The sequence below is a fragment of the Xenopus laevis genome, chromosome 6L, assembly GCF_017654675.1.
Source record: "Xenopus laevis strain J_2021 chromosome 6L, Xenopus_laevis_v10.1, whole genome shotgun sequence".
NCBI classification, from domain to species: domain Eukaryota; kingdom Metazoa; phylum Chordata; class Amphibia; order Anura; family Pipidae; genus Xenopus; species Xenopus laevis.
In genome coordinates, this window is record NC_054381.1 from 74,741,664 (window position 1) to 74,766,776 (window position 25,113).

The 25,113-nt window shown below is 40.3% G+C and overlaps 1 protein-coding gene across 10 annotated transcripts in view; it reads right to left on the reverse strand.

The window, feature by feature from the left end:
* The window catches only part of LOC108718510 (catenin delta-2), a 757,810-nt gene that overhangs the window by 278,815 nt on the left and 453,882 nt on the right, over window positions 1–25,113 (reverse strand). For all 10 annotated transcript variants that reach the window (XM_041566188.1, XM_041566184.1, XM_041566181.1 and 7 more), the window contains one exon: window positions 14,099–14,663. In XM_041566188.1, the coding sequence (XP_041422122.1) occupies window positions 14,099–14,663 (565 nt within the window). The remainder of the gene's footprint in view (window positions 1–14,098; window positions 14,664–25,113) is intronic.

The following is a 25,113-nucleotide window of genomic DNA, read 5'->3' on the forward strand; positions in this document are numbered from 1 at the left end:
AGCTGGAATCTGGAGTGGAAGGGAAGGGTCTTTTTTAATCACCTCACTTGGACATCATGCGGGGTGGTGACCCTTTTCTCAGATTCCTTCCAGCCAGAGGTCCTGAATGCTACCTCTGTCATCTCTGGCCGTCTATTGCATCTTCGGGTCCGGGAGTCAGGTAGAACATATAATCTAATGAATGTGTATGCTCCTACTACCGGACCAGAGAGGGCACGGTTCTTTGAAAGTTTGTCAGCCTACATGGAGACAATTGACTCTGATGAAGCCTTGATTATAGGGGGTGATTTTAATTACACCCTTGATGCTCGAGATCGCAATGTACCCAAGAAAATAGACTCGTCTGAGTCCGTTTTGCGAGAACTAATTGCTCATTTCTCCTTGGTTGATGTCTGGAGAGAACAGAACCCAGAGACGGTTGCTTTTACCTATGTCAGGGTGAGAGATGGTCATGTTTCTCAATCCCGGATTGATAGGATATATATATCGAGCCATCTCATGTCACGAGCCCAGTCGAGCACCATTAGATTGGCACCATTCTCAGACCACAATTGTGTATCCCTGAGAATGTCAATCGCATCATCTCTGCCAAAAGCTGCTTACTGGCACTTTAACAACAGTTTATTAGAAGATGAGGGTTTTGCAAAGTCAGTCCGGGATACATGGAGAGGCTGGAGGGCCTTTCAGGATGAATTTGCCACATTGAACCAGTGGTGGGATGTAGGCAAGGTTCACCTAAAGCTCTTGTGTCAAGAGTATACCAAAAGTGTGAGCGGGCAGCGCAATGCAGAGATTGAGGCACTGAATGGGGAGGTGCTTGATCTTGAGCAAAGGCTATCAGGCTCTGAATACCAAGCCCTTCAGTGTGAATATCTAGAAAAGAAAGAAGCGCTGCGTAACATGGAACAACGACAGGCTCGTGGTGCCTTTGTGCGAAGCCGGATGCAGTTACTTTGTGATATGGATCGTGGTTCCCGATTCTTCTATGCTCTGGAGAAGAAGAAGGGGAACCGAAAACAAATCACATGCCTTTTTGCGGAGGATGGAACCCCCCTTGAGGATCCGGAGGCTATCCGGGACAGAGCCCGGTCCTTCTATCAAAACCTTTTTTCTCCAGATCCCATCTCTCCAGATGCCTGTGAGGAGCTATGGGATGGGCTTCCAGTGGTCAGTGAGAGGAGAAAAGAGAGGTTGGAAACACCAATCACTCTAGATGAACTCTCTCAAGCACTCCGTTTAATGCCCCACAATAAATCTCCTGGGCTTGACGGACTGACCATAGAGTTCTTCCAGTTCTTTTGGGATACTCTGGGCCCTGATTTCCATAGGGTCCTAACTGAGGCCTTCAAGAAAGGTGAGTTGCCACTTTCGTGTCGTCGAGCAGTGTTATCACTACTTCCTAAGAAGGGGGATCTCCGTCTTATTAAGAACTGGAGACCAGTCTCACTGCTTAGCACAGACTATAAGATCGTGGCCAAAGCTATCTCACTTAGGCTCAAATCTGTGCTGGCAGAGGTGATTCATCCTGACCAGTCCTATACAGTCCCCGGTCGGACAATTTTTGATAATGTCTTTTTAATCCGAGACTTACTACATTTTGCGAGAAGGACTGGTCTATCTCTTGCTTTTCTCTCTCTGGATCAAGAGAAGGCATTTGACAGGGTGGATCACCAATATCTTATAGGCACTCTGCAAGCCTATAGCTTTGGCCCACAGTTTGTGGGCTACCTGAAAACAATGTATGCCTCTGCAGAGTGTTTAGTTAAAATCAACTGGTCTCTGACTGCACCTCTGGCCTTTAGACGAGGAGTTCGGCAAGGATGCCCCTTGTCGGGACAACTGTACTCGCTGGCCATTGAGCCCTTCCTGTGTCTCTTAAGGAAAAGGCTCACGGGACTGGTGCTCAAAGAACCTGACATGAGGGTGGTTCTCTCAGCCTACGCTGATGATGTAATTCTTGTGGCCCAGGACCTAGTTGATCTTGAGCGGGCACAAGAGTGTCAAGAAGTCTACGCTGCTGCCTCATCTGCCCGGATCAACTGGTCCAAGAGCTCAGGCCTTCTGGAGGGTTCTCTAAAGGTAGATTTCCTGCCTCCTGCTTTTCGTGACATCTCGTGGGAGAGTAAAATCATTAAATATTTAGGCGTCTACCTATCAGCTGAGGAGTATCCTGTCTCACAGAATTTCATTGAACTTGAGGAGTGTGTTCTAACGCGCCTTGGAAAGTGGAAGGGTTTTGCTAAAGTACTTTCTATGAGGGGGAGAGCTTTGGTGATTAATCAGCTGGTGGCCTCTCAGATCTGGTACCGGCTGATATGTCTTAGCCCAACCCAAGAATTCATCGCTAAGATCCAGAGAAGGTTACTGGACTTTCTCTGGATAGGAAAGCATTGGGTTTCTGCAGGTGTCTCAAGCCTCCCGTTGAAAGAGGGAGGGCAGGGAGTCGTGTGTATACGTTCTCAAGTGCACACCTTCCGTCTCCAGCAAATACAGAGATACTTGTATGCAGATCCTTCTCCACAGTGGTGTACTCTAGCATCGAGTTTTTATCGCCAGGTACGAAATATGGGATATGACCGGCAATTGTTTATAATTGAACCTGAGGGTTTCCTAAGAAACCTTTCAACCCTGCCGGCTTACTACCAAGACACGCTAAAAACCTGGAGCATGGTATCCGTGTTAAGGCAAGGAGCCATTGAAGGGGAAGACATTCTAAATGAGCCCCTACTTTACAATCCATCTTTTAAGACTAGGATGTTAGAATCCATCAGCATCCGACGTCGCCTTTGCCAGGCTCGGTTAACCAGAGTTGGAGATCTCCTGGATTTTGAGAAATCAGATTGGGTGGACTCTCAAGCAGTTATGCAACGCATGGGATTCCTCACCACTAGGGTTCCACACCGTCTTCTCAAGGAAATCAAGGACACAATCTCTCCTGATTCTCACACCTTCATTGATGGAGTTTTACATGCTGGAGAGCCACGTCCACCTTGGAACTCCTCACCTCCAGACATAATAATAGCACCTAAAACCCGTCAATCCCCCCAAGCACCTCCTTCCCCCAACTTGAGCCAGTTGGAGAATTTTCCATTGACACGCTTTCATGATATAACAAGAAAGCTGTTGTACTCTCTAATGCTTCACACTGTACACTTCCTTGCCCTCATCTCCCGATATGATACCATCTGGAGACGTGTGCTTAATGAGGGTGAAAGACCTCAGTGGCAAGCTCTTTATTCCAGTTTGGTGCCTAGACCAACTGGAGACTTGAGTTGGAAAGTGCTGCATGGTGCATTGAGCACGGGAGAGTATTTAGCTCGTTTTACAGACTCCCCAGCTGCTTGTCCATTCTGTGGCAAAGGAGAGTCTGTGTTTCATGCTTATTTTACGTGTGCCAGACTGCAACCTCTATTGGCTCTTTTGAGGAAGATTTACCTGCAGTTCTGGTTACACTTTTCCCCTCATGTTTATATTTTTGGACGCCCAGTATCCCGGGACAATAAAGAGAAAGACCTTCTCTCCAACTTGCTCCTGGCTTTAGCTAAATTAGTCATCCATAAATCTAGAAAGCAATGTTTGGAAGGTGGGAATCCTCTGCCAGCAGAGGTCTTGTTCCGAGTGCTGGTGCGTTCCCGCATCCGAGCAGAGTACACCCAAGCAGTGTTTACTGGTCGGTTGAAAGAATTTGCTGACCAGTGGGCAATAGATGGGGTACTTTGCTCAGTATCCCCAGACCTGGTTTCTGTTCAGACAATTCTCACACTCCATATTTAAGTGCACTTTAATTTAAGTGACAGTTGTATTTTAATCAGTTAATTATCTCCTTTGAGATGTGATTAACTTTGGTGAGCAATCACTCACCTGCAATTTGAATAATATATCAGCTAATGAAAGATCAACACATTAACTGCATTTTTGTGGGGTAAAAACACAGAAATATATGTTTACCCCCCAAACCCATACATTTTTGGAAAGTACACATTCTACAGAATCTAAAATGGGTACCCATGCCTTATTGCTCCAAACTACTGAGTCGCAAGGCTTTCCCAAAGTTGTCGGTTTTAGTGAAATATCTGAAAATTGCCTCAATGCTTCAACTTTCCAGCATCATATCGCCCATGTATCATTACGTATCACAAAAAAGCACCCAAATTGTGATTGCCAGGGGTCCTCCAAACAGTTTGGTGCCCACTGTGCATAGGTTTACCAAAGTATATGGCATTTAGAGGCCCCAAAATGAAGTTAGCACATACAAATTGTCCTGTGGGTAACTTCAGCTAATGAAAAATCAACACATTGACTGCATTTTTGTGGGGTAAAAACACAGAAATATATGTTTACCCCCCAAACCCATACATTTTTGGAAAGTACACATTCTACAGAATCTAAAATGGGTACCCATGCTTTTCTGCTCCAAACTACTGAGTCGCAAGGCTTTGCCAAATTTGGCGGTTTTGGTGAAATATCTGAAAATTGCCTCAAAGCTTCAACTTTCCAGCATCGTATTGTCCATGTATCATTACCAGCATAAAGCATCCTAAATATAAACATATGGGTCTACTAAATAGTTTGATGCCCAATGTGCATAGATATACCAAACTATGTGGCGCACAGAGACCCCCAAATGACAATATGTATAGACATTTTCACGGCTGACGCGCTGGCTGCTGCAACATAACCACCCGGTGTGTGTATTATGCGACATTAGACCACCTAACAGTACAGAGACCCCAGAAAACCATATATTTTCAGAAAGTACACATTCTGACGAATCCAATATGGGTAAATAAGTGTTTCTACTACAAACTGCCAAACTGCAAAGCAATGCTGAACATAACAGTTTTTATCAAATTTCTGAAAATCGTCACAAAGCTTGAATTTTACCCCATTATATGCCCCACATTTCGTAACTTATCAGCATAAAACATCCTAAATATGAACGCCAGGGGTCTACTGAACACTTTGATGCCCAATATGCATAGATATACCAAACTATGTGGCACACAGAGACCCCCAAATGACAATACTGTATATACATTTTCACGGCTGACGCGCTGGCTGCTGCAATATAAGCACCTGGTGTGTGTATTATGCGACATTAGACCCCCCTAACAGTACAGAGACCACAGAAAACCATATATTTTCAGAAAGTACACATTCTGACGAATCCAATATGGGTAAATAAGTGTTTCTACTACAAACTGCCAAACTGCAAAGCAATGCTGAACATAACGGTTTTTATCAAATTTCTGAAAATCGTCACAAAGCTTGAATTTTACTCCATTATATGCTCCACGTTTCGTAACGTATCAGCATAAAACATCCTAAATATGAACGCCAGGGGTCTACTGAACACTTTGATGCCCAATATGCATAGATATACCAAACTATGTGGCGCACAGAGACCCCCAAATGACAATAGTGTATATACATTTTCATGGCTGACGCGCTGGCTGCTGCAATATAAGCACCTGGTGTGTGTATTATGCGACATTAGACCCCCCCTAACAGTACAGAGACCCCAGAAAACCAGATATTTTCAGAAAGTACACATTCTGACGAATCCAATATGGGTAAATAAGTGTTTCTACTACAAACTGCCAAACTGCAAAGCAATGCTGAACATAACGGTTTTTATCAAATTTCTGAAAATCGTCACAAAGCTTGAATTTTACCCCATTATATGCTCCACGTTTCGTAACGTATCAGCATAAAAAATCCTAAATATGAACGCCAGGGGTCTACTGAACACTTTGATGCCCAATATGCATAGATATACCAAACTATGTGGCGCACAGAGACCACCAAATGACAATAGTGTATATACATTTTCACGGCTGACGCGCTGGCTGCTGCAATATAAGCACCTGGTGTGTGTATTATGCGACATTAGACCCCCCTAACAGTACAGAGACCCCAGAAAACCAGATATTTTCAGAAAGTACACATTCTGACGAATCCAATATGGGTAAATAACTGTTTCTACTACAAACTGCCAAACTGCAAAGCAATGCTGAACATAACGGTTTTTATCAAATTTCTGAAAATCGTCACAAAGCTTGAATTTTACCCCATTATATGCTCCACGTTTCGTAACGTATCAGCATAAAACATCCTAAATATGAACGCCAGGGGTCTACTGAACACTTTGATGCCCAATATGCATAGATATACCAAACTATGTGGCGCACAGAGACCCCCAAATGACAATAGTGTATATACATTTTCACGGCTGACGCGCTGGCTGCTGCAATATAAGCACCTGGTGTGTGTATTATGCGACATTAGACCCCCCTAACAGTACAGAGACCCCAGAAAACCAGATATTTTCAGAAAGTACACATTCTGACGAATCCAATATGGGTAAATAAGTGTTTCTACTACAAACTGCCAAACTGCAAAGCAATGCTGAACATAACGGTTTTTATCAAATTTCTGAAAATTGTCACAAAGCTTGAATTTTACCCCATTATATGCTCCACGTTTCGTAACGTATCAGCATAAAACATCCTAAATATGAACGCCAGGGGTCTACTAAATAGTTTGATGCCCAATATGCATAGATATACCAAACTATGTGGCGCACAGAGACCCCCAAATGACAATAGTGTATATACATTTTCACGGCTGACGCGCTGGCTGCTGCAATATAAGCACCTGGTGTGTGTATTATGCGATATAAGACCCCCCTAACAGTACAGAGACCCCAGAAAACCATATATTTTCAGAAAGTACACATTCTGACGAATCCAATATGGGTAAATAAGTGTTTCTACTACAAACTGCCAAACTGCAAAGCAATGCTGAACATAACGGTTTTTATCAAATTTCTGAAAATCGTCACAAAGCTTGAATTTTACCCCATTATATGCTCCACGTTTCGTAACGTATCAGCATAAAACATCCTAAATATGAACGCCAGAGGTCTACTGAACACTTTGATGCTCAATATGCATAGATATACCAAACTATGTGGCGCACAGAGACCACCAAATGACAATAGTGTATATACATTTTCACAGCTGACGCGCTGGCTGCTGCAATATAAGCGCCTGGTGTGTGTATTATGCGACATTAGACCCCCCTAACAGTACAGAGACCCCAGAAAACCATATATTTTCAGAAAGTACACATTCTGACGAATCCAATATGGGTAAATAAGTGTTTCTACTACAAACTGCCAAACTGCAAAGCAATGCTGAACATAACGGTTTTTTATCAAATTTCTGAAAATCGTCAGAAAGCTTGAATTTTACCCCATTATATGCCCCACATTTCGTAACGTATCAGCATAAAACATCCTAAATATGAACGCCAGGGGTCTACTGAACACTTTGATGCTCAATATGCATAGATATACCAAACTATGTGGCGCACAGAGACCACCAAATGACAATAGTGTATATACATTTTCACGGCTGACGTGCTGGCTGCTGCAATATAAGCACCTGGTGTGTGTATTATGCGACATTAGACCCCCCTAACAGTACAGAGACCCCAGAAAACCATATATTTTCAGAAAGTACACATTCTGACGAATCCAATATGGGTAAATAAGTGTTTCTACTACAAACTGCCAAACTGCAAAGCAATGCTGAACATAACGGTTTTTATCAAATTTCTGAAAATTGTCACAAAGCTTGAATTTTACCCCATTATATGCCCCACATTTCGTAACGTATCAGCATAAAACATCCTAAATATGAACGCCAGGGGTCTACTGAACACTTTGATGCCCAATATGCATAGATATACCAAACTATGTGGCGCACAGAGACCCCCAAATGGATATATAGTAGATAAAATTTACAAGGCAAAACAAAATAAGGCAGTAAAGAGTGAAATGAAAAAAAATCCAATAAAACCACAAAAATCAATGTTTTTTTTCCAGAATAGTGTTATCGGGCATCAGAATCACAGTTTGAATATTTTAGCTGGGCCAAACAGGTTATACGGCTAGAAACAAGTGAACACAACATATGCAGAGCTGAAAATGCAATAAAATGGCTAAAAATTCAATAAAATGGCTAAAAATGCACCAAAATACCCAAAATTGCAATATAATCACCGAAATAACATACAAAAGATATTGCACAGTACGGTTAGCGAATTCGCTATTCGTAATGGCAATAAAACATTTTTTTCAGCAAAAAAAAGAGACGATGCGATAAGAAAAAAAAAAAAAAAGCCACAATGCCATGTATGTGCGTGTGCGTGTGTACAAATGGTAAATTACATGTTATGTGCGCGTGTGTGCGTGTGCACGTGTGTGTAAGTGCAGTGAGTGTAAGTGACCCCCCCAATCCCCAAAAATGTATGTGTAAGTGTGTGTAAGTGTGAATCTAAGTGTGTATTACTGTAATAAGTGTGTGTTGGTGTGTTTGTGTGTGTAATTGTTGCACTAACCTGAAAAAGTCGCTGAAGACTGTTGCACACGATGTGGAGGGGTCCCAGGAAGACATCTGCGACGATCTGCGTGTCTCTGTGCTGTGGGGGCGGAGCTGGATGGCGCAGTGCAGGCTGCAGCAGCAGGACACGTAAGGAACACGTGCCTGCTGCTGTTTTTGGGCCCCTGGGCGATCGCGCCCCAGGGGCCACTCGATCCCCTGCTCTGCTCGTTGCCTAGGGGCAGGGGATCGAAGCGGAACGGAGCGAGCGGCTCTAACAGCCGCTCCTCCGCTCCAGAACCCGGAAGTGCTGCAGAACGTAGAATCTACGTTCTGTGGCATTTCAAGTTACTTTTCCACAGAACGTAGATTCTACGTTCTGTGGCACTTAAAGGGTTAATGAACTGGATTAGTTTTCAACCACAATGGCAAAGATGAATGTTAATGTTCTGACATTAATAGGTAGCTCTGTTATCTCCACAAACTGTAGTTACTATTTCTATGCCGCCAGGACTTAACGCGAGAGGACCAAGGGGAAAGCTCTGGGCTGACGAGGGAACCGCAACATATAAATGGAAAGGAGAACAAGGAGGGAGGTCAGGGGACAGGCCGGGTCAAAACCAAACAGACTGTACTGTACCAATTCAGGAAGCCAAAGCGTAGTCAAAGGTCACAGGCCAGGGCCAATGTCATACACAAAACAGAAGCGCCGTACAGAATCAGAATCTTAACACAGGAAGGTCAGTTCAGGCAGCAGATTGGCAAGGTCAAGGTCAGGCAGTGGTCAATAACAGGATCAGACAATATATCGCACCCAGGAACTATGGAACATAAACCTATACTGGGCAATGAGTCAGAGCAGAGTAAAAGGTTTTATAGCCAGTCAATTGGCTTACACGTATCACCTGTGGCCAAGTTTGTAACAGGTGAAACAAGCCATGTTTACCAGCAATTACCAAGCATAACCACAGGAGTGAACCAGGGCCTTAGCTCTCTGCTCTAATAGAGCAGTGGTAATGCAGACAGCACAGGAACACCAGGTCCCTAGTTCAACTCCAGGCAGGTTATCACAGGGGGTTAGTCAGACTTGTAAAGGTCAAGAGATACTTCAAGAAAACTTTGTTCCTGCAGATCACAATTTTTTTGTAGTTTATCATTTTACTCAAGTTTTTCTTGCATTCCATAAATAACTCAAAGCTTAGTGGCAACAAGAATCATTTTGTCCAGTGGGTACACCATACATTTCTGTTATGATATAATCCCAACAGTGCAACCAAAAATAGCAACAAAGGCACATTCAATTCAATGCTTCTGCAAAAAAACTCCAAATTTTTCCTTTTATTTAAGGTTAGATCCCAGCAAATGTTTTGGGGCCAAGCCCCTTCATCAAGTGCTACCTAACAGTGGACTTATTCAAGAATTTTAAAATTTCAAAATCATTCTCTATGGCCTATTCACTCCTCAAAATAAGGAATATATATATAAGAGTCAGAAAAAACATGAACAAATTGTCATCTAAATTTCTCACTTGTCAGTTTTCGTGAAGAAAAGACTTTAAGGAACAGATTTATTAAAGGTCAAGTTGTTTTTCCCACAATAAATTAAGAGTTTTCAAGGGCATTTTTAAAAAAAAAATCAAGGGCATTTTTAAAAAAAAAATCAATTCTTTTGGAAGCAAAATGTGAAAAAATTTTTTTAAAAAAAGTTGATTTTTTAAGATTTATTATACTCCGAAGATGGAAATTGCTCTTATCCGAATATACACCATCTAAAACCTGTCGAGGTCATGTAAAAATCAATAGCAGAGGTTCCTTGAACTATTTGAAGATGTTAATAGCCTTCATGATGTTTTTTTCTTAAATTAGAAACCATTCGAGTTGTGAGTTCATTAGAGTTAAATCGAGGTCTAACAAAGCTCACAGAGATCTAAAATTCGACCTTTTATATATAACCCCCTTAAAGGGGTTGTTCACTTTTGAAATAACTTTTAGTATGATGTAGAGTGTGATATTCTGAGACAATTTGCATTTGGTTTTATTTTTTTATTATTTACAGTTCTTGAGTTATTTAGCTTTTTAATTAGCAACTCTTCAATTTGCATTTTAAGCAATATGGTTGCTAGGGTGCAAATTACCCTAGCAACCATGCACTTATTTGAATACGAGACTGGAATATGAATAGGAGAGGCCTGAATAGAAAGATGAGTAATAAAAAGTAACAATACATTTGTAGCTTTACAGAGTATTTGCTATTTAGAAGGGGTCAGCGACGTCCATTTGAAAGATGCAAAGAGTCATAAGAAAAAGGCAAATAACTATAAAACTATAATTAATGAAAACCAATTTAAAAGTTGCTTAGAATTGGCCATTCTATAACATACTAAAATTTTACTTAAAGGTGAACCACCCTTTTAAGGTTACATACACCAACTTACATACAACTCACACTTACAGACAGGGGCTGTTGCAGTTGCATACTATGGGTTGCTTGACTTTTATTAGCATTTAGCTTTAATAAACCACCTGCCCCAATCCCCTCTGTTGTGTGTTGTCTACTGCGGAGCACAGAAAGGTAAAAGTAAATGTGCACAGAACTTGAATTGTAAAAACAGATACCAGGTGTTGGATAATTGCTATCTTTCTTACAAAACCAGATGAAACAATCCTTAAGGGTAGGACTTCACAGACGATTTCCACGCGATCCAACACTTGGGCAAAAACGCAGGCGTCCCGTTGGATGCTTACTTAAGGTAAGTAATTGAAATGTCGGATGAAGTTGCAGTGTTGATCCGACGCGACACAACTGTCAGATGCAGATGGAGTGTGCAGCGTCTGCATCCGACAGTCGTGTCATGTTGGATCAACGCTGCAACACCATCCGACAATGCATTCTCCTACCTTATTTCCGCAACATCTTATTTCGTTAGGTAGCACTTGATGAAGGGGCTTGGCCCTGAAACGGCGGAAATAAGGTAAAACAGCTGAAAATTGAGCATCTGAATGAAGTGATAAAAAAATATTAGCTGTAGTGTAATATTTGTTATTTCATGAAGTCTGTATGTTTAATGTATACAGTTGGTACAGCCAAAAAAAGGTGGATTTTCAACACAGATTCTCTGGCTCCATGGGGCTTATTTAAGATTAAAAATCTTCTAAATCTAAACAGAATTTACAATACAATAAATCCTAGGTCTTTTGTTTCCATCTAGAATAAAACTATTGTCATGCAAAGTATTCATTTAGTCAGGAAGTTGTTCTACTTTGCACAAAATGACAAAGAAGAATTGTGAAGAGCTTTATAAAGGACAAAATGCCTCAGCATGATATTAAAGAAAGTTGTAAAAAACATATGCTACTTTTGTCTAGTTTCCCAATTTAGGGAAAAATGTGCAGAGCCCTAAAGAAGAATGTTACAGAGGCTACATAATACTGTGTATCATTTATGGTATAGTGTTTTTTCCAGTGAAATATTACAACATAGAAACTAGGGTTCTCTCTAAAGCAGTCAATTAACTTTAGCAGAAGCAATACAACCATAAACTTTGTACAATCCATGAATCCACAGAAACCACCAACTCTGCACTGGTATTTGCCTAATTACGTAGTATTAAACCGGATTAATTCTAGTATGCAAAAGTTGCAATCTTTATGCCAACACTAAACTGACAATACCCTTCTTTCCTCATTTTCAACTAAATGCTCTGTGTATGCTAATTAGCTAGTTTCTGAAAAAAACTCCACAATGTGACCTACAACTCTGTAAAATGTCAATAGAAAAAACCGAGAAAAGTGAGACTGTGAAAGGGAATTGCTGCCAAAAGAAACTGTCAAGAAAATATGGGGGAACTCAATACAGTATTTTTAAAAAGATGTTCAAGTAAGTAAAAATTATTGTATAGTAATGAATAAAATATTATTAAAGGAGGGAAAAAGGGCCACACCCCTCACATGCATGGAGAGAAGGGAGAGGGAGGTGGTAGAGCTGAAAAGAGACACATTAATGTTAAGGCCCAGTAAATCCACATTTTGCAGTTTGGTTTGTTAAATGGGCCCCGGATTCTAAACCTTTCTAAACCTGTTCAAGGTTCCAGATGATCCCTGCTTTCATGTATTCCAGTAGCAGCTCAGAAAACTTGGACACCAACTCTATAAACATTGTGTGCTCTTCTTTCTAGCAAGTTTACTTACTGTAAGTCTGGAACAGTGACACACTTATTTGCTAAATGATGTGCTAGTGTTGAGTCTGAGTAGTTAAAAGTGTATTCCTTGCACAAAAGATTTCTGCCTGTTTAAGCCACACAAAGACCACCAGCAGCAGAAAAGAGTCTAGAGAATGTCAAGTAAAATAATTTCTCATTTGCAAATATGCTGGTCAGGTCACACACACAGGATTAAGACAATTTTATAAAACTGTAAAAAAAAAGTAATTTTGGCCAGCATTTAAGATGTGAAAGTTATAGGAACTTTGCTAATGTACCACATTAGCTGTAACCTCTATGCTGTCAGAAGTGCCAGCATGACAAAGCATTGTGCCTAAAGTGTTGGTAATTACACTAGCCAGGGGCCTCTCATTAACATATCTATGTTGTATCACAGCACAGTATTTATGTGCCAGCATGCTCTGTTTACAAATCAAAGCATGAAAGCATGGACGTCAACCTTGAAGTGCTCCAGCTGTTATGTTGTTGTTCGCTGTTGGGATTGATGGGGTTTATAGTTCGCAGAGTTCAAATGGCTGCAACATTTTTCTAACTGGAATAATGTTTAATAATTGTAATCCTGTCATCCTTACAATGGCAATTGGTTGGAGCCATGCTAAAGACAGGAATTCAGACTTTGCAACAGATACAGTTACTGGTCTCCAGAAAAAAACCTTTTTGCATAGGCATTTTTTTTCTCCAAAGAGCTGTGGGAAACCGTTTAATTTTATACAACTTCATTGTGGGGCAGGAACTCTTAACGCCTGAGCTGGGACCTGAAATTGGGTAATTGTGCTATTTAGGACTGGTCTCAATGATTCCCTTTAATGATGTCTCTTTGTACAACAGACAACCGTAATTACAAACAGGCACACAACTCATTCTTAAACAGATCTTTTGATGCAAAATAACTCCCAGACTTAATCTACTTCCCATATGAAACATAATGCTTTAGAGGATGCAAACACATAGTTTTTTCCAAACCCCATATTTACTGCTAGAAATATGGAGTGCAGAGTAAAATTCCCTGAATTGGCTAATCATATACTTTCGTATACTACAATTGAAAAAAAAAACAAACATCCTAATGAAGCATTAATCATAAAAGCTATGGCATAGTTTTAAGGAGAAATGTAAACCCGTTCCTTCTCCTTGTATAAATTTCCCTCCAGTAGTTCAAGGAACCCCAATTCCAGCAGCCCATGCATCTCTTAATAGCAGGTGAATGGGATTAAAAATTTACCAAAAGAAAGAAAGAAACTGTACAGATCTGTAGCGAGTGCTACATGCTAACTTGATAAGCCAGTGTATAGAGGTAAACATTGGGTTTCCTAATTCATAGCATTGGTTTCCTAATTTTGATTCCCCAGATGTTGATGAACTGAAACACCCACTAAATTCATTTTGTATATTTCTCGCGATTGTTCAGTAAATTCCACATTTCAGTTTTTAGTCATTCAGAATATTTTGCTAGATTTTAGATAAAAGAATTAGTGTAACAAAAACTGTTTACCTGTTAAACTGCCAGGTCTCTGCAGTGTGGCAGTGGCGTAAAGTTCTTGTGAGTGCTTATTGTACTGATCCGAGTTGTGAACTAAGCGTTTGGTAGGTGACAAGGTTGCATATGTACCAATGGTTGAACTCAACGAATGCAAAGGTGAAGAGGATATATTAGACTGAATGGTAGGTGGAGAGGTCACACGTACAGATGAAGGGGAAAGTCCCGCAGATGACACCACAATGTTGATTGGCGAACTGGTGCTGTAGGACTTTGCAAGACGGCTTGGGGACTGCTTAGGTGAGGAAACCCTTTGAGTGGTACTGTATCCAGTGCTTTCTGAGGCAGATCCCACCCTCTGCAGTTTAGATGGGGACCCTACTTGCTGCATGGATAAGGGAGAGCTTACTCTCTGTGCTGGCAATGTAGAGCTTGAATAATAAAGTGTTGAAGAATGCTGGGAATCAGGCAAATGGAAAGCACTCCCATGGCTTGGCACAAAGGACTCTCTTGACTGGGAGGCAGCATGTGATTGTGAGGGTTCAGATCCAGATGAATGAGCTGATCTGCTTGTCGTGCCCTGTAGTCAATATAGAAAAAAACTATAAGAAGGAAAAAAAATTAACCCCAAACATTCAAAGACTTAAACATATCTTGCTTTTTCAGAACTTTGTTTTTTTTAATGATGTTTTCTTTTAAAAGGAAGCATTTACCATGCTGACAAAATTAACTACCATATGTTTGCTGTAGGGATTTAGTTCTAAGGCAAATGCTTAAAAAGAGACAATTATTGCAAGGCAGTTAAAGGGTAAACTAATAAAACTCTATGAGTGCAAATAGCTTTGGCTAAAACTATGTTAAGTTGCAATCATGTGAATATGCTCAGAATAAAGTTTCACTTTTAGTACAAATTATACTTGTATTAAAAACTCTGGCTTTCTGAGTAACATCTACCTATGCACCTGTATGTGTTAGAAACCATCTTATTTAGAGTGACACAAAACACAGGAAAAATATAGATCTAGGACAAGGAATTGCAGGGAAGGAAAAAAAGAATCACATTGAGAGACCACTTTCCTTCATTCTCTGGTGCAATTTGCATGTGAATTAAAACAGTACATTGTCAGATACATCTGAGCAGGAGGTCTCTGATCTTTTTAGAAATCTGCGAGGCAGCACAGACCTCTTGTCTGAAGTCTGATAATGCACAAAAGAATAATAGTGGAATAGAAAATCCCCAGCAGATGCTTCCTTACGATCACACAGCATTCCAATTTATTTGAAAGATATTCCAGGCTCCAGACATCATCTTGTACTTTTAATTTGTTTAGTGTGAAAATACCTCAATAAAAGCAGGGAGTGGAAATTCCTTAGGGCTTTTGTGCAACTTTTTTTCAGTTTTACACAATCAATACCTCATGTACTAAATATCGATGCAATACAATGCATATTGTAGATCACAACTTAATCAAAACAATAAATTCTACACTCATAGTTACACTAGGGTGCAAAGTACGATCATTTAAATAATTACAATGTAACTATCAATAAGCTCAATGTTAGTACAAATTTTAATGACAAAATCAGTAATACACTACAGCAAAGGCCTTTAGCCATTTTAGGTTATGGACCCCTTTTACAGTTCAACATTTAGTTGAGTCCCCCTCAGCTCATAGCTGGGTTATATGAAAATATATAGCAAATATTTCAAACAATGTTACATACTCTGCAGTACATTTCATCATCCAGTCTAACAGTGCATAGTGGATGTATAGTTGATAGACTATATCAATGTATAGTTAATAGATTATGATAGATAGATGATAGATAGATATATGAGAGATAGATAAATGATAGTACTCTGATCTCAAATGCAGCAACTACTTCTAGCTCAGAGAACACAATTGTGCCTCTCTGGGCTAGCATCGTGGAACCCACAACCTCCTCCAGAGCCAAAAAGATGAGGGGGGGAGGGCAGCAGAAGCAAATGGGCCAGGATCGCCCAAGTGGCAGAGCTCTCTGTCAAGCATCACCTAGTATCACTTGAGGTTCAAAGCAGCCTGGCAGTTCCAGTGCCCTACCTATTCCAGGTGAGTTAGGCACCTAGCACTAGCCACAGCCTACCTAAACAACAGTACAGTAAACTTGCCTGGGCCTGATAATAAATGATAATGCCTTCCTGCTGCCTCCGTTTCACTCTGTACCACCCACATCTTCCTTTTTGTCGGCTCCCAGGTGCCATATAACAACAGGATGGTGATGATAACACTGTTTAGAACTTATGTGATAAATGTATGGCAAAATACCTTCTTCAGAATAACTGCTGTCTCCATCGTACCCTGATTCAGCAGTCACACTCCCTCTCAGCAGGGAAGGGGCTAATCATCACCCCTGGTTAGCTTCTATTACTAAGCTGCCCTGTTACCATGGTAATCCGTACCACACTCTCCACTGCCCACTGCCATCTTGCCTGCTGAAAGTCTCTTGAGAGCCGCAGAGGCTGAGCGGGCAGGGAGCAGAGGCGATCCTGTTCCCTCCGCCGCCTGAGGCAGCAGCAGTTGCTGCTGCCCCCCCAGAAATTCGCTTTTTAAGTACCAGGAGCAGCATTTTTGCTGCCCCTGGTACCTAGTGGGGGCGACAGCCTCAACTTGCCTCATTGGCGAAGCACCCCTGGCAGGGAGTAACTTGTTCTTAACTTGGGCAAGAGGAAAACAGAGTCCAGGAGGATCTGATGGAGAACGTCGCAGTTGTGGCAGGGATGTTTGCGGACATGGCGAGAAGGGGGACCTATGCGGACTCTGGAAGCTGCCTGTTTTAGATTTATGTGGGTCTGTGAGCGCTGCCTGCAGGAGCAGCATTAACACAATCCCAGGTACTGAGGGGCCAGTCACTTCTGTGTGTTGTTCTGCAGGGAACTGCATAGACATTGTCCTGTCTGACCCTATTTATTATTTTAGTGCCCCAGCATAACCCACACCCGACCCGTACCAGCCACGGACCCCCAATATGGAACGCGAACCCGCCCGCGGTTATCGGGTGCGCATTGGCTTTATCGCTTGCTTGTCTGCAGTGTCTGGTACTGACTCTAGTATAAGCCGAGGTAGACTTTTTCAGCACATTTTGGGTGCTGAAAAACTCAGCTTATACTCGAGTATATACGGTATTATACCAAATACCTTTTTTCTATATTATGTATGACATAAGAGAAACTTGGAGTAAGACTAGCTACTTTCATGGCATGCTTCTATCATAAGCATTAAGTAGTTAGTTTCTCAAGCAAGGTATAGATACTGATATACCATAATAATAGTGATGTTGGACTAAATGGGTTGGGGTGTCCACAAGCAGACCAATTGAAATTATATATACAAATAATTGGGACTCAACCCCCAGTCCATAAGCCCAAATACTATTTCTCATGTAATAGAAGTAATTACATGAGAAAGATCAACATTTATAAAAAGGCAATAATTATTCAACACCATGCCATAGCATCATAATTACTTAAAAACAAGCACTGCTGCGTGTTTAAGGAGGGATCCCTCTATTCAAAACCTTAACCCCATCCACTGATTCCACTGATGGAATAATAGTTTATAGTGTGTAAAGAAAAGTGACAAGTAGAATAGAGGTATTGCTGAAAGTGGGCCCCTGGCTTAAGGTTTTTTGGTGTCCCAGTCTTACACTGTGTATGTATGTAGAAGGTTCTGGTATGGTGTTATAAAAATTAATACAATAAATACCTTTTTTTTAGTTTTTCAAGAGAGCAGAAAAAAAAAGTAAAATCCAAGAAATTGTAAAACCAGGAAAATGCATTATGTATTATATATTGATAGGGCCACAAAAATGGTGTGAAATGAGGAAAAACTAAAAGTAAGTGAATGTAAAATTGTGGTTTCAGTCTATTTTGCTGATTAAAATAATCACACAAACAATGTTTTATTTAACCTCACAGAGATCCCCACAAGAATATTTTTGGGACACAGATGAGGTTAAGTCTTTCTTATAACAATTTTAGTATGATTTTCCCTTTTCAGCATCTCAGAGGTATGCACCAGCCATAAGCGCTGGAACCAGGGGGCCACAACATTTAGCAGAACTTGAACACTATAGCTGAGCTCTTCCTAACTTGCATCGTTGCCTGCATAGCATAATGAGACATTTTGTTTAGGAACATTGTGCATAGAGAGAAACATAACCTGTTCACCTCAAGGTGCAAAGATAGGAGGAAAAGATCCCCTTGGTTTCCAACCTTGCCAAATGGGCCAATTTTTAAATGTATGGCCAGCTTTATGATATCAGCCAAGTTTAAGGTGGGGACATAAACTCGCTACTTTCAAAAGGAAAGATAACATTATACATTTGAGAATTCTGAGGCCCTCAGAATAATTTCTGTATGTAATTTGACAGGGGCAGGATTGGCAGAGGACATGGAAAGAAAGGGAAGCACACTAAAGGAGAGTGTGGCACAGTATCTGGGAGACAGAAGATAATGGCACAAGTGTTAGAATAGACTCAGAGTGTGGTATATACAGTAGGAAACGGGGAATAGGAAAAGATAGAGAAATATCAGGAAAGAGGGGACGTCAGGAAATAGCATATGGGGAGACCAGTAAAAAGAACAGTATCTGGTCAACTGAGGCTAGAATGGTATCTGACACACTGGGAAATGAAACAAGGTAAAAAGTTAAAAGGTAAATGAGAGGATTAAGAAGAAGCAGAAATTGAAAATGACAGGCAGAAGTTAAGGATTATATCAAATAGAAAAAGCAAGCAAAAGAAACAACAGGAAAATAATAAAATGTGGAAACAGCAGAGCTATGAGAAAGTGACAGGTGAATTCTGTTTTATACATGGGTATGTGCTGGAGCGGGGGGGGGGGGCAGGCGCTGTGTCTGGTTTGTCCTAGGCCCTGTAACGTGTTATATCTACCGCTCTTGATCTTGTGGTGAGAGGGGCCACATCCCCGACTGCAAATATATAGAGTGTGTGTGTGGACCCGTGAATTTACTGTTGTCCTAGGCCCTGAACTGAAAGCTTATGTATAATGTCATAGTAAGTCAGGTTGAAAAAAGACACACGTCCATCAAGTTCAACCTTTGAACTTTATTTTAACCTGCCTAACTGCTAGTTGATCCAGAGGAAGGCAAAAAACCCCATCTGAAGCCTCTCCAATTTGCCTCAGAGGGGGGAAAAATTCCTTCTTGACTCCAAAATGGCAATTGGACTTGTTCCTGGATCAACTAGCAGCTATCTATGAGCTATCTTCCATAGACCTGTATTCCCTCACTTGCTAAAAAGCCATCCAACCCCTTTTTAAAGCTATCTTATGTATCAGCCTGTACGACTGATTTAGCTCTCACTGTTGCTCTATTAAATAATGGTACCAGTAGGTTGTAACAGATACAGAAAAGGCAAATGTGCTAAATCAGTTCTTTTCTTCAGTGTATGCAATAGAGGAGTCTGAGTTCCCAGGCTCACTTTATAGCTGCACTAATGACTCAGCTCAGTGGCTGACTCAGGATATGATTCATAAAGCTTTAATAAAAATTAATGTAAACAAGGCTCCAGGGCCTGATGGCATACTCCCCCAGGTTCTAAGAGAGCTTAGTTCAGTTTTAGACTGGCCCCTATTTCTGATTTTCTCAGATTCACTTTCATCTGGTATGGTGCCTATGGATTGGAGAAAAGCTGATGTTACTCCAATATTTAAAAAGGGTCTACGATATCAGCCTGGCAATTATAGGCCAGTAAGTTTGAAATCTGTGGTGGGCAAATTATTTGAAAGCTTGTTAAGGGATCAAATTCAAAATGTTGTCCTAGTGAATGGCATTATGAGCAGCAATCAGCATGGCTTTATGAAGGATAGGTCATGTCAGACAAATTTGATTGCTTTTTATGATGAGGTAAGTAAGATGCTGGACAGTGGGGGGGGGGGCAGTAGATGTGATCTATTTGGATTTTGCCACAGCATTTCATACTGTGCCCCACAAATGACTGCTTATTAAACTAAGGTCTGTTGTGCTTAATGAAGTTGTTTGCACATGGATAGGAAACTGGCTACAGGATAGAGTACAGAGGGTGGTTGTAAATGGTACATTCTCTACTTGGAGTAAGGTTCTTAGTGGGGTTCCTCAGGGCTCGGTATTGGGTCCACTTTTATTTAAATTGTTCATTAATGACTTAGGGGAGGGTGTTGTAAGTAACGTATCAGTGTTTGCAGATGACACAAAACTATCCAGCCCAATTAATTCCATCCGGGATTTGGCATCCTTGCAACACGGTCTTGACAAACTGGCAATCTGGGCAGCTAAGTGGCAAATGAGATTCAATGTTGATAAATGTAAAGTCATGCACCTGGGATGTAAAAATATCCAAGCCACTTATACTCTTAATTTCACTAGGCAAATCCATTATGGAAAAGGACCTTGGAGTCCTTGTAGATGATAAACTTGGCTGTAGCAAGCAATGCCAGTCAGCAGCATCAAGGGCAAATAAAGTCTTGAGCTGTATTAAAAGGGGCGAGTCACGGGAGGAGGGGGTCATTCTTCCACTGTATAGAGCACTTGTAAGGCCCCATCTAGAATATGCCATACAGTTTTGGTCTCCATCACTCAAACAGGACATTATTGTATTAGAGAGGGCTAGTCCCTGGATCAACTTGTACTATGAGCTATAATGTGGCTTGGATATTTTTACATCCCAGGTGCATGACTTACATTTATACATTTATCAACATTGAATCTCATTTGCCATTTAGCTGCCCAGATTGTCAGTTTGTCATGATCCTGTTGCAAGTATGCCGCATCCTGGATGGAATTAATTGGGCTGGATAGTTTTTTGTCATCTGCAAACACTGATACATTACTTACAATTCCCTCCCCTAAGTCATTAATAGGGATGCACCGAATCCAGGATTCAGTTCAGGATTTGGCCTTTTTCAGCAGGATTCGGATTCAGCCGAATCCTTCTACCTGGCTGAACGGAATCCGAATCTTAATTTGCATATGCAAATTATGGGCGGGAGGGAAATCTCGTGACTTTCTGTCACAAAATAAGGAATTTAAAAAAAATTCCCCTTCCCACCCCTAATTTCCATATGCAAATAAGGATTCAGATTGGTATTCGGCCGAATCTTTCATGAAGGATTCAGGGGTTAGGCCGAATCCAAAAAAGTGGATTCGGTGCATCCCTAATCATTAATGAACAAGATAAATCAAAGTGGACCCAATACCGAGCCCTGAGGGATGCCACTAATAACCTTACTCCAAGCAGAGAATGTACCATTAACAACTACCATCTGTACCCAATCCTGTAGCCAGTTTCCTATTCATGTGCAAACGACTTCATTAAGCCCAGCAGCCCTTAGTTTAGCCTTGTTTACATTAATTTTTATTAAAGTTTTTTGAACCATATCGAGTCACTGACTAGATTGAGCTGAGCCATCAGTGCAGCTATGAAGTGAGCCTGGGATCTCAGACACCTTTATTGTATACACTGAAGAAGAGAACTGATTTAGCACATTTGATTTTTCTGTATCTGTTACAACCATACTGGTACCACTATTTAAAGGAGCAGCACTCTCAACCTGCATCTTTTTACTATTAATATACCTTAAAAACTTTTTCAGGTTAGTCTTAGCCTCCGCCGAAAACACCAAAAGAAAAACAAAGCAATGGTATACAGAGTCCAGTGTAGCAAGGGGTGCACAAATCTGTACATTGGGGAGACAAAACAACTGCTCACCAAGCAAATGGCTCAGCATAGGAGGGCAAACTTTACAGGGCAAGACTCAGCTTTCTTTCTACCCCTAAAAGACAAGGGACACTCTTCACACTTTGAAGATAGCAAGGTTCAAATCTTGGATAAAGAAGACCGCTGGTTTGAATGTGAGGCGTGAAAGAGGTGATTCATGTCAAGGTAGAGAAACCATCCCTGAACAGAGGTGGGGGCCTTCAACACCACCTGTCTGCTACATACAATGCTGTTCTTACATCTGTACCTCGGCAGATTCAGAACACTTCACACATCCTTTCATGCAACTCTCACAAGTAACACCTATTTCTAGGAGTTGCATGACACATTGCATAATCCTATCACAGTAACTACACAGAATCAACACCTCTGTAAATGTCAGATGTCACTTCTTTAAAGAGTTACAATGTGCCATTGTGATTGGATTAGTGGAAGAGTTTATATGATGAGAACTCCCCACAGCAGTCAGTGGAACTGAAGAAGCTGCTTGGATGAGTAGTGAAACGTCTTCAATGATTACTCAGCAAGTCCAGTTGTTTTAGATTTACCTATATTAGATATACTATGACCTGGATGAATGAAAATCTTCATAGTCATATTTAATTAAATGGGTTGAACAAAAAGATTGCATAAAAGTGTTAGGATCAAAAGCCTTCACTTCATTTCAGGGCTCAAAAAAAATTGGACAAGTTAAAAAATGAAAATAAAATGTTCATTTCTAATACTTGGTTGAAAACCCTTTGCTGGCAATGACAGCCTGAAGTCTTGATCTCATGGACATCACTTGATTCTGGGTTTCTTCATTTTTAATGCTCTGCCAGGCATTTACAGCAGCTACTTTCAGTTGCTTTTTGTTTGTGGGCCTTTCTGTCCAAAGTTTAGTCTTCAACAAGTGAAATGCATGCTCAGTTGGGTTCAGATCAGGTGACTGGCTTGGCCATTCAAGAATATTCCACTTCTTTGCTTTAATAAACTCCTGGGTTGCTTTGGCTGTATGTTTTGGGTCATTGTTCATCTGTATTATGAACACCTCCCAATCAATTTGACTGCATTTAGCTGGATTTGAGCAGACAGTATGTCTCTGCACATCTCAGAATTAATTTGGCTGCTTCTGTCCTGTGCCACATCATCGATAAACACTAGTGTCCCAGTGCCACTGGCAGCCAATCCAAGTCATCACACTCCCTCCGCCATGTTTTATAGATGATGTGGTATGCTTTGTATCATATGCAATTCCAATGCGTTCACCATACTTTTTTCTTGCCATCATTCTTGTAGAGGTTTATCTTAATTTCATCTGTCCAAAGAATGTTTTTCCTGAACTGTGCTGGCTTTTTTAGATTTTTTTTTTAGCAAAGTCCAATCTAGCCATTCTATTCTTGATGTTTATGAGTGGCTTGCACCTTGCAGTACACCCTCTGTATTTACTTTCATGCAGTCTTCTCTTTATGGTAGACTTGGATATAGATATACCTACCTCCTGGAGAGTGTTGTTCACTTGTCTGGCTGTTGTGAAGGGGTTTCTCTTCACCATGGAAACAATTCTGCGATCATCCACCACTGTTGTCTTCCATGGATGTCCAGGTCTTTTTGCGTTGCTGAGTTCACCAGTGATTGTGTTATAAAAGGCTTTAGTTTCTCACATTATTATGCAATCTTTTTGTTCAACCCACTGAATTAAAACCCACTGAATTAAAATGAATTAAAATATGAAAGTCTCCAGTTCAACTGCATCGGAGTTGTTTCATTTAAAATTCTTTGTGGTACAGAACCAAAATTAGAAAAAAGTTGTCTCCTCCAAATATTTATGGACCTAACTGTAACACAATTTAGTTACAAAAGCAGCCCAAACATACGATTTCTACCAGTTTAAGCTTCAGCAGTAGTATGCATGGAGAGAGGGTTCACAAAAGTGATGATACTGAGACAAAATAAAAGTGGATTTTGTAGATTTTGCCTTTCGCACAACATTTTAAACAACATTTTACTGTTATTTTTATGAATTTGTCTTTATTTTAAATGGATTAAATAACTACTGGATTTTATATAAAATACTCTACGTGGCGCTCCATGCTTTGCAGTTGAACTTTGACTGATGCTATCCGGAGCAGCTTTCATGTGCAGCACACTGTGAGTAGTTTTACCGGGATGCTTCCTATAAACTGTTTTGCTTTGCATCTTTCACCAAAAAATGAAAAGTCGGTATTTTGGCGAATTTGTTTGGTAAAATCGATATTGTATTTATACCAGTTTTAACATCACTTTTACTCCAAAAAATGCTATCTTCACTTTGGAGAATTCCCCCCCTGGAGATTTAGGTTAACTATTAAAAAGTACCTTTAATCTATAAACACTTTTATAAGGAAAAAAATCATCAGTGAACTATCAATAATCAGATCCTTTTCTCTACTGATGCAGAAAAGCCTTAAACATTTCACCCAAACAGAAACTAATGTAGGATATGTTTTTGTTTACAGCAATCAATTTGTAATTTCATCGCACGCATATGTATGCACACACTCATACACACGAACAATGGTTGAACTGCTCCAAGCCTAGCCATGCACAAAAAATCTATATCAATATTTCCATTCTTTCCAAAGAACATATTTAAATATGTGACTTCAGCATCTACTGAGAAAGTCTCACATGGAAAATAATTTGCAAAGAAATATTGATGTACAATCCAATACCTGTAGCTGTGTTAAATAAATTATGAAGAAAATGATCATAAATATCAATTACTGTAAAGATACTTACATTAATAGGCCTATCGCTTACATAAGTGAAAAGAATATTAGCTAGAATAAAAATTCATATAATTTTTGCATATATTACTGTTCCAGTTTAGACTATTAACTAATTTAGCAGTATTTAGCAGCATTGGGTTTCTGAGCAAGGTGACTGTTAACTCTAATATTAACATCTGTTACCCTGCAATTTAAAGTGGTTCTAAAACATTAGCACCCATATGGGCTTATTTTTAACAGTGTAAGATAATATACAAATACAGGTATGGGACATGTTATCCAGAATGTTTGGGGATGTGGGATTTTCAAGATAAGGGGTCTTTCCTTATTTAGTTCTCCATACCATAAATAATAAATATCAATTACTGTAAAAGATACTTACATTTATAGGCCTATATCTTACATAAGTGAAAAGAATATTAGCAAGAATAAAAATTGATATAATTTTTGCATATATTACTGTTCCAGTTTACACCATTAACTAATTTAGCAGCATCGGGTTTCTGAGCAAGGTGACTGTTAACT